At 40.8% G+C, this 11,079-nt stretch overlaps 1 protein-coding gene across 1 annotated transcript in view; it reads left to right on the top strand.

Annotated features, from left to right (window-relative positions):
- The window catches only part of SYN2 (synapsin II), a 256,865-nt gene that overhangs the window by 210,628 nt on the left and 35,158 nt on the right, over positions 1 to 11,079 (top strand). The window contains exons 6-8 of the mRNA XM_069083916.1: positions 3,771 to 3,833; positions 4,794 to 4,936; positions 10,779 to 10,853. Of these exons, the coding sequence (XP_068940017.1) occupies positions 3,771 to 3,833; positions 4,794 to 4,936; positions 10,779 to 10,853 (281 nt within the window). The remainder of the gene's footprint in view (positions 1 to 3,770; positions 3,834 to 4,793; positions 4,937 to 10,778; positions 10,854 to 11,079) is intronic.

The raw sequence follows: 11,079 nt of genomic DNA, 5'->3' as shown, positions 1-11,079 counted from the left end.
GAGAGAGAGAGAGAGAGAGAGAGAGAGAGAGAGAGAGAAGACAGGATGAAGAATGAATAGAATAAACAGCTCTTTTTAAAAACTCAATGTAAAGGAAAACATCATTAACAATTAGCACTATCCGGGGCAGCAAGGTGGCGCAGTGAGCAGAGCACCCACCCTGGAGTCAGGAGGAACTGAGTTCAAATGCGGCCTCAGACACTTAACACAAAAACTGGCCATATGACCTTGGGCAAGTCACTTAACCCCAGTTATCCTGCAAAAAAAAAAAAACCCAATTAGCACTATCCTAGAGTAAAAAGGGGGCTGCTTTAGGGAGGAATCTTCTCACTCAAGGTCATCACACGAAGGCCAAATGACCATTTTTGATGTATGCTAGAGAGAAGTTTCTCAGTCAAGTTTGGTTGGCCTCAGTGATCCCTTCCAAATCTGAAATTCTGTGAGGGTGGTAAGTTTTGTTTGAGGAGGGAGGAGAAAAGGGTCCTGATCATTGGGAAAGCAGGGGTGAGTGGAGAGAAATATAGCTAAGGGATCAGCATAACAGCTCTTGAAAGAGGGGACACAGTGGGGTTAGGGGAATAGGGTAGAGACAGGGGACCACATTAAAAACACAACTGAACAAACATTTAGCACCTGGTGGAGAAGACCACGGAGGAGACATTCTCAGAAGCCAACTGGTCCAACATGTAACTGATCAAAAACGTTCCCTATGCCATCCCTGTGTAGCTTCTGTTGGGAGGTATCTAGTGGGACAGAGCCTTCTGCCTCCCAAAACAGCCCATTCCTTTCTTGGGCAGCTCTTATTGTTGAGTAAGTTTTTCCTGACTTCCGAGTCTACACCTGCCTGATTGTAGCTTCCTCTTCTTACTCCTAATTCTGCCTTTAGTGACTGAGTAATAACTCAAGTTTATATATCACTTTAAGGTTTGCTAATTGCTTTACAAATATAATCTCATTTTTACCCTCACAACAACCCTAGGAGATAGGTGCCATTTTACAGATGAGAAAACTAAGGCTAAGTGAGTTGCCTAAGGTCACATAGCTAGTAAGTGTCTGAAGTGGGATTTGAACTCAGGTCTTCCTGACATAAGGTCCAGCACTCAACCCACTGTACCACCTGGCTGACCCTCTCTCTTCCATAGCAATCATGTTTCTCCTGAGTCTCCTCTTCTCCAGGCAAAACCTCCTCTGTGCCTTTCATCACTCTCATATGACATAATCTCCATGCTTTTGACTATCTGAGACGCCCTTACGTTGATTTTCTCTGGTTTATCAATGTTCTGCCAAAATGTGCCCCCCAGGACTGAACACAATCCTCCATATGTGCCCTCTACCAGGAGCCAGAAGATATTCAATTTCCCCATCCTGGATACTATAAATGAATGAATGAATGAATGAATGAGTGAGTGAATGAATGAAAAAAAATGTATTGAGCACTTACTATGCATGAAGCTGGGCAGCCAGGTGGTTCAGTGGATAGAGTACCAGAATTGAAGTCAGGAAGATTCATCTCCCTGAGTTAAAGTCTGGCCTCAGACACTTATTAACTGTGTGACCCTGGGCAAGTCACTGATTTTCTTTGCCTCAGTTTCCTCATCTGTAAAATGAGCTGGAGTAGGAAATGGCAAACCACTCCTGTATCTCTGCCAAGAAAACCCCAAATGGGGTCAAAGAGAGTCAGACACACCTGAATGACTGAACAACACATGTATGAATCACTCTCTCTAGGGATACAAAAAGAAAAGCAAGGCAATCCCTGATCCCAAGAAGTTCACATTCTATTAACAGAGGTTAACACAAAATAGATTTTAGCTAAAGTCAGGTGGAAAGTTCCTACAGTCCTTAGGGTGCAGCCACAAAGCAGATCATAATTCATCTTATTTATTATCAATTATACTAATAAAAATCCCTGGGCAAGTCACTTTCTGCTTCAGTTGTTTCAACTGTAAAATGGGCATAATAAGAACGCCTAACTCACAGGGTTGTTATGAAGATCAGATAAGGTAATATTTGTAAAGCTCTTGGCACACAGTAGGCACTTAATAAATGCTTGCTTCCTACCCTCTTTGTCTCCAGACATAAAACCAGGAGGGTTTTTCTTGCTTTTTTTTTTTTGGAGGGAGGACAGCAGGGCAATTGGGGTTAAGTGACTTGCCCAAGGTCACATACTGTGTTTCCCCGATAATAAGACCTATCCCTAAAATAAGCCCTCCCCTTACTGTGTAAGATTCCTCTAAAATAAGCCCTCCCCCAAAAATAAGCCCTATTGAGACTTCTACTGTAGTGAAGGTGATCCCCTGCGCTACATGCTACATTACAATACCCTCTGTATGCACCGTCGTCCCCCCCTCTGTGAAACGCACACCGCGCTCCGAGCTGCATCCAATCAGAGCTGCAGCAGTGAGCATGTCATCCTGTTCTTTGTTGAATTCATTATTGAATAAAGGTACATTTTTTTGTTCACATTTACCTGTTTATTAAAATTGCTGTCAATGTTCATTAAAATAAGCCCTCCCCTGAAAATAAGCCCTCTGGTGTTTTTCTGTCCAAAAAAACTAATAAGACAGTGTCTTATTATTGGGGAAACATGGTAGCTAGTCAGTGTGTCAAGTGTCTGAGGCCGAATTTGAACTCAGGTCCTCCTGACTCCAGGGCCGGAGCTATATTCACTATGCCACCTAGCCACCCCATAAAACCGGTTTTAAAATTATCTCTCTGTACTATCATGTAACCCACGTTTCTCCAATTTTTTTATACAAAAAAATGCTATGCGAAACTTCAAATGCTTTACTAAAACATAATTTAAATAATAAGTTAATAATATAGGTGAAATAAGCATGACTATTATGGAAATGTTTCACATGACTAAACATATATAATCTATATTTAATTCCTTGCCTTCTCTATGATGGGATGTGGGGAGGGAGGGAGAAGATTTGGAACTCAAATTTTTAAAAACAAAGGTTAAAACTTGCTTTTACATGTAACTGGGGGAAAATAAAATACTAAATAAAAAAAAGAAAAGCGTGTCAAAAATAAGTGAAATGGATAAGTTTAAATCTATGGCATTTCCCTGATGCAGATTTGTGGAAGGAATGCGTGGTAGAGTTGTCATTTGTCCAGCACAGGGAACTCCCAGTGTGGGAGCTCCCTCCTGTGCAGATTTCCCCCCTATCTATGACTTAGTGAATAAATACCAGGAATTGGCCTGAGATACATAAAAATTCCAAGGCTTGCCTGGCTTCCAAGTCTATACCTGGCTCATTGTAGCTTCCCCTACTTCTAATTCTCTCCTTGCTGGCCCAGTAATAGCTCATTTATATAGCAGTTTAAGGTTTGCAGAATGTTTTACAAATAGGATCTCATTTTATCCTCACAACAACCCTGGGAGGTAGATGCCATTTTACAGATACACTAAGTATTAGGGACATTTTGATCCAAGGTCTTCCTGATACCAAGCCCAGCCCTCTCTCTCCTATGCTACATTCATTCCCTACCAATCTAATAGCCCTGTCAAAACAGAAAAGTAGGTTAGTCTGGCATGACCTGGTCCTGATGAAGCAAGGTTGGCTTCTCCTTCCTCAGCTGTTCACTGTAGCCACGTTCTGGGTGAGCTTGGCCAGGAGTGGAATCCTGGGCAGAAGAAACATGGGGCCCAAGCCAGGGTCAGCCCTAACCTCGGAAGAGTGGCTGATTTGGCCTGGACCTGGGTGCTGGATGAGGGACAAGAAGATCTGAGTCAATCCTACTCTCTTCTCTCTTGTCTCTAGCTGACACTACCAACGTTCCCTGTGGTGGTAAAGATCGGGCATGCACACTCGGGCATGGGGAAGGTAAGTTACAAGGAGCCAAGAGGGCTGCGAAGAGGGCCAGAAACATGTATGGGAAGGGACAAGTTTCTGAGAGCAGCTCAGCTCCTACTCTCTTCTTCCCTCTCTATTCTATTCAAGGTGAACATCTACTCTGAGAGAAAGTCCCTAGGCTACTCTGTAAGTCTGGGCCAGTTCTGAAAGTCAGAGTATTTCCTAAGCTAAGTTCTATACAAATAATATCAGATAGCCTTGTCACACTTTGAGCATTAGAACCACCCTAAGGCCATGGAATGTGGTGACAATATCTATCCTGAACTGAACCTTTTTTTTTTTCTTTTTTTGCCACCAAGCATCCGAGGAAACCATATTCCGAAAGCCTTTCTTAGAGAAAGCCTGCCATGCCAGACTCTTCCAGGTCTAGCGAGGAAGCAAATTCAGCCGGGCTATTTCAGTCATGAGCTAACAGAATGTAGGCAGTGAACTTTAAGGAAAATTGAAAGCAGGGCTGGTAAGAAATAAAATACCATGGCTTTTTCTTCTCTCTTTATTCTAAGAGTTTTAACCAGAGATCCATGACTTAAACAAATTTTTTTTGAGAACTATATTTTAGTATAGTTGGGTTCCTGTGTATTTTAAAAAACATATCCAAAAACATTATGCTAAGAAGGCATCCATAGGCTTCACCAGACAATCAAAGGGGCCCAGGACACACACACAAAATGGTTTAGAATCCCTGCTCTATTTCCTGTTTTGGTTAGATTTCTTATTCAAAAATTATTAGAGGTGGGAGAGAACTGCATTAATTATAGAAGACCATGGATGCTTTCTCCCAGGAAGAGGGGTGTAGAGAATTATAAAGTAGTGAGATTTCTGGGAAAGTGTGGGAGCCAGGCGATCATCTAAATGGTTTTCAGTCAAATGGTTGGTTCACTAAGGCTGCTTGATTCTTCTCTCTCTCCCTCACACTTGCTCCAATACCAGGTAAAGGTGGAGAATCACTATGACTTCCAGGACATTGCCAGTGTAGTGGCCCTCACTCAGACCTATGCCACAGCTGAGCCCTTCATTGATGCCAAGTATGACATCCGGATCCAAAAGATCGGCAACAACTACAAGGCTTATATGTGAGTTGGACCCTTGGAGCCATAACCCTCTTTCTCATAAACTAGGAGTCAGAAGTCTCTGTCTTGCAAATGGGATCTGACTCTTAGCTTAACTGGATCCAGCTCACTGGGAAACACCAAGAGGAGATTCATGTATGCTTCTGTTGTTTTATAATAACATAGCTTTTTTTTTAAAGGGGGAGCTTATCAATGCCTTTTGTTTTTTTATATCCCCATAGATTTCCCCAGTATCTCTATCCCTCTCCTCCCCAGAGTCACCCCATAAAACAAACAGTATTTTTAAATATCAAAAAAAGAAAAAGAAGAGGGAAAATCAGCATAACTGATCAATGTTAAAAAAATCTGAGAATATGTACAATGTACAATATTTGTGAAGCTCCCACTTCATCAAAGGGTTGAGGTTGGAGTGACTTTTCATCTCTCTTCTTTTGGGCCATGCTTCTTTATAATTTTTCAAACTTCATTTTTGATCTTTTTATTTGCATGTGGTTTTTCATTTTCTTTACATTGTTGTAGTTGCTGTATATATTGTTTTCTTGGCTCTGATTCCTTTACTCTGCATCAGTTTATGTAGATCTTTCCATGATTCTCTGTAGTCATCCCATTCATCATTTCTTAGAGCACAGTACCATTCTGTTATATTCATGTACCACAATTTGTATGGATATTGCCCAATCAGTGGACAGCTACTTTGTTTTCAAGTCTTTGCTACCACAAAAAAAGTTTTTTATAAATATTCTGCTATATTAGGGACTTTCTTCCTATCAATGGCTTCCTTAAGGTATAAACCTAGAAATGAAATCTCTGAGTCAAAGAGTATGGACATTTCAGTCACCTTATTTGCACAATTCCGAATTGTTTTCCAGAATGATTTTATTGTTTTACAGCTCCACCAACAATGCACTAGTATGTCTGTCTTCCCATATCCCCTCCAGCTTTGACAATTCCAACTTTTTGTCATCTTTGTTAATTTGCAGAATGTGAAAACCTCAAGATTGTTTTGACTTTCATTTATCTTATTATTAATGATTTGGAGCATTCTTTCAAGTGGTTGTTAATAATTTACTATTCTTCTTTTGAAAACTGTTCATATCTTGAATGAATTTCTTAATTCACTTATTTAGTGGTGAATGGCTCTTGCTCATACACACATACACACATATATATACACACATAAATATACATGCACATATGTGTGTTATATGTGTGTGTACATTAATGTATGCATATATAATCATGTTCATTGTTTATGTATATTGGATACCAAACCTTTATTAGAAAAATTTACACCAAGATTTTTTCCCATTTGACTGCTTCCTTTCTCATCCTAGGTGAATTGATTTTGTTTGTGAAATTTTTCAGTTTCATGTACTCAACATTTTCATTTTATCTTTTGCAATTCCTTCTATCTCTGGTTTGGTTAAGGATGCATCTCTTACCTGTGACCTGTGACCTGTGAAAAGCTCACACTCCTGCTTTTCTTTCCATTTTTTAATAGTATGACCTTAAATATTAAAGTCAGGTATTTATTTAGCATATATTGTGGAATTTTTCTTAAGGTTTTTGCCTGAGCCTAATTTTTTTATTTCTGTTTTCTGGTTTATTAAACACTGGGTTATTTAGTTTCATTGTTTTTAATTCTCCTTTATTTAGTCTATTCCATTGAGATACCTCTCTATTTTTTAACCGGTACTAGAGGGTTTACTTTATAATATAATATGAGATCTGGAAGTGCTATTTCCCCGCTTTGAGTAACATAGCTTTAAATATCTTTAATGGATAAGCTCTTAAAAGATCATCATTAGAAGAGAAGAAGACACCTCACATATCCCAAAATCCTGAGAGGGAAACATATCGAGGCATCCTCTAGGGTCTCAATTTGCCAGTGAAAATGGGATATGGGGTAAGGACATCAGAGTGTTTGTGGGCTATAGTCACAGGACAGTATATTCAATTCCTGAAACCACATTACTTTTTTCTATGACATAAAAGAAAATACAGGGGTGGCCAGGTGGCTCAGTGAGTAAGAGCACCGGCTCCAGTGTCAGGATGACCTGGATCAAATCTGGGCTCAGATACTCAGCACCACACCCAGAAATATCTGGCCATGTAACCTTGAGCAAGTTACTTAACCCCAATTGCTTTAAAAAAAAAATAAAATTAAAAATTAAAAAAATTTTAAAAAAAGAAAATACAATACTCAACCATTTCACTGAAGAAAAATCTAACATTTGCCACACATACTCACTAAAACTGAGGAAAAGGATTTCAAATTTTAGGGTTTTTAAAACTTTAGTAACAAATTCTGGCAATATTTATCCCTTTTTTAGATTTAAAGAATTGGGTTGGGGGAGAGGTTGGAGTTTTGTTTGGGGGGGTGTTTTTTTTCTTTTTTTTTTGTTTTGTTTTGACAAAAAGAACAGCATTTCTAAATTAATTAAATCTGGTGTATATAGGATTTTGGCAAAGGTTGAGGCTAAATCTCAGTTTCTCCCTATTCTTTCTCTTTCTTTTCCTCTCCTCTTCTCTACTCTCTTTTCTTATCTGTCTTCCTTCTCTGTCTCTTAACCCACCATAATAATGAACTAAAGGGTTTTGAGGGTTTTTGGTTATAGTTCATGAAAAGCTAAGTGCTTTCTTTCTTAATTTAACGAGAAGAAAAGCAGAACTTAACATATTTTTACCATTTAAAATAACCAATATCAGTTATTTTTTAATGGGAGCTCATAGATTAGAGCTGGACTAGGCCTCAAAGACCTTTCAGTCCAGTCTCCTTCTCTCACCAAGGAGGTCACAAAGGCTCAGGGAAGCCAAGTGACTTGCCCAAGGTCACTTAGGTGCTAAGTACCAAAAGTAAGGTTTGATTGCATATCTTTTGACTGCAGAGTCAATGCCCTTCCATAGAGCCCTTCTTGCCCCCTCTGTCAGTCAATAATCATTGGCTCTGCCTCAATGAATCAAGCCATTACCTTCACTATGTCATTGGTCCTCTTCTAGAACAAATGACATTTATTAAGTGCTTATTATGTTCTGGGGCAGCTAGGGGGCACCCTAGTGCACAGAGCACTGGACCTGGAGTCAGGAAGACCCGCGTTTAAATTTGACCTCAGACACTTACTAGCCGTGTGACCCTGGGCAAGTCATTTAAGCCTATTTGCTTCAGTTTCCTCATCTGTAAAAATGAGCTGGAGAAGGAAATGGCAATGCATCCAGTATCTTGGCCAAGAAAACCCCAGATGGGGTCATGAAGAATTGAACAAGACTGGAATGACTGAACAACAATTAATATTATGTTCCAGGCGCTCTAATTAAGGCTGGGGACATAAAGAAAAACAGAAACATGACCTTGCTATGAAGGAAACCATTCTACTGGGTGAATAACAATTAGAATAGAGGCTCTATGCAGGGTCAGTGCGAGGAAATCTCAGAGGGAAGAGACTAACCTTGGTGGTTTGGGGCAGGGGGGGAGGGGGTGAGGAGGTCTTCTGCAGAAGGTGAGATATGAGCTGCCTGGGTCTTGAAGGAAACCACAGAAGTTAAGAAGTTAGGAGTCAGAGGCGAGGAGGGAGAGCATTTCCGGCCTGAGGGAGGGGGCATGAAGGCAGCATCAGAGCTGGAGAGTCCTATGGGAAGAACAGCAAGAAATCCAGTGTCACTGGATGGCAGCAGACATGGAGGGGAGTAAAGTCTAAGAGGGAGGGGCCAAGTTGTAAAGAACTTTCAGTGTCAAACAGAGGATTTTTTATATTTGGTCCTGGAGACAATAGGGAGCTACTGTAGCTTATTGAGTAGGGGAGGGATGTGGTCAGACTTGTGTTTTAGGAAAATCACTTTGGTAGCTGAATGGAGGATGGATTGGAGTGGGGAGGAAACTGAGGCAGGCAGACACAATAGAAGGTTATTACAATAATCCAGGCAATAGATGAGGATGGTCTGAACCAGAAAAGCAGCTGTGTGATTAGAGAGAAGAGGACATTCATAAGAGATACTGTGAAGGTAGAAACCCGATTTGACTTCATATTGGATATTTGGGCTGAGCCTGAGCAAGAAGTTGAGAATGACATTGTGAATTTGAGCCTGAATCACTGGGAGGATGTTGGTGATGGGAAATTTTGGAAGAAAGATTTGATCCTCCTGACTCCAGGGCCAGTGCTCTACTCACTGCACCACCTAGCCACCCCAGTTTTGTTTTGTTTTGTTTTTGCTTTTTTGGAGGGCAATCTGGGTTAAGTGACTTGCCCAAGGGCACACGGCTAGTTTATGTGTTAAGTGTCTGAAGCTGGATTTGAACTCAGGGAAAGAAAGATTTGGAGGGGAAAAGAATAAGTTCTTTTGGACATGTAGAATTTGAGATGTTTACAGCATATCCAATTTGGGCTGTTTGAAAGACCATTGTTGTTTTGCCCTCTGTGCTTGAAGAGGCCCAAAATAGCATCACTATGTTGGGGTCAAGCTATAGTGTGTCCAGCTGTGGCTGATCAAAGCAATATACACTTGGAAGGCTCTACCATGGGTCAGGCACTAATGGTTCGTGTGGACATAATAAGGCAGTTAGTGGTGGGAACTGGCATTCAGAACAGACTTTAGAGCTAGATATATTGATATGGAAGTTGTCTTCATAGAGATCATAACAATGCAGGAGTGCTCTAAGGTCACCAAATGAGAAGACAGAAGAGGCTTGAGGGTAGAGTTTAGAAGGACACCCATAGTTGGAGGGTATGACCCAGATGAAAATTCAGCAAAGGAGACTGAGAAGTCACACAGGAAGGAGGGAAACCAGGAGAGATCAATATTATGGAAATCTAGAAAAATCAATCCCAACTCATTTTTCCACAGTTAATCACCCTTGATAGAGACAAGACCTCTTGCCCTTTCAAAAAGCATTAACAGGTTTCATGAATTGAAATGCAAGTTAACCAAGCTTTTGGGAGACCAGTATTCCCAAGAAAAATGGCAAAGAATATCCAGCTTGTGGACTGATGGACCCAGATGAATGTAGCAAGAAAATAACTTTTAAGACTATTAGTAATTACAGCCATTCTCAGGTGCCTCATTTAATGTTAGCTGTTCTCCTCTAGTAACCAATAATCATTGTACATTAATGTTGTTCAGTCATTATTATATTTGTAAAGCACCTTGCAAACTTTATGGCACTACATAAATGCTAGCTATTATGATTATATAATTAAACATAATTATAAAAATGTGTATATGTTAACTTATTTAATCCTTTCAGCAGTCCTGTGAAATCATTATCCCCATTTCACAGATGAGGCAACTGAGGTACAGAAAAATCACAAAATCCCCCCAAATCATACAACTAATAAGTAGTGGGGCCAGGATATGAACCTGATTCCTCAGATTCCATATCTGGTGGGGTGGGGAGGCGGAGTTTCCCTACTACACCATGCAGGTCCTAATAGATAGACTTTAGGGGATGGTAATGAATGACCCAGGCCTGAAATAAAGAGAACTCTGAAAGATCTGAGGCAAGTCACTTACCTTCTCTGGGCCTCAGTTTCTTCATCTGTAAAATGAAGGGTTAGCCTTTGAGGTCCCTTCCAGCTCTAGACCAACGATCCTGAGAGTTAGCATAAAGTTTTCCCCAAAATTCCTTCTGAGACTGACCATTGATAGTGTAGCCAAGAGAGGTAGTCTTGAATAGTCCTCTGAACTTGGCTCTAGACCAAACAGATGAACCCCAGACCCAGTAGAAATGGAGGTGGGGGAAGGAAAAGTGTCAGCTGGCTCCACAGAAGTGAGATCATTCTTGCCCTCCTCCCAGCCAATAACTCACTGTCCCCCCTGGCCTGGCCTGGCCTGGTCTGGGTCCTTGTTCTAGGAGGACATCCATCTCAGGAAACTGGAAGACGAACACTGGATCTGCAATGCTGGAGCAGATTGCTATGTCGGACAGGTAAGTAAGCAAGCTTCTGAGCCCCTAGCATGACTTGCTGAGTACCCCCAAGATTAAAAAGGGGACAACACAAGGGATACAGGGATAGAAGCAAAGAGTGGGGGACAAACTGAAACATTTGTTCATTCATTTATCTGCCCATCCATCCATCTGTCTATCTGTCCCTCCACCTAGCTTACCATCCATTCACCCATCCATCCATCTACCCATCCACCCATCCATCCAC

Source organism: Petaurus breviceps, unplaced genomic scaffold, assembly GCF_028583685.1.
Source record: "Petaurus breviceps papuanus isolate PSGF00001 unplaced genomic scaffold, PetGlider_PUasm1.0 174, whole genome shotgun sequence".
NCBI classification, from domain to species: Eukaryota; Metazoa; Chordata; class Mammalia; order Diprotodontia; family Petauridae; genus Petaurus; species Petaurus breviceps.
Note: the sequence above shows the minus strand (reverse complement) of the source record. Positions and strands in the feature narration are given on the sequence as shown.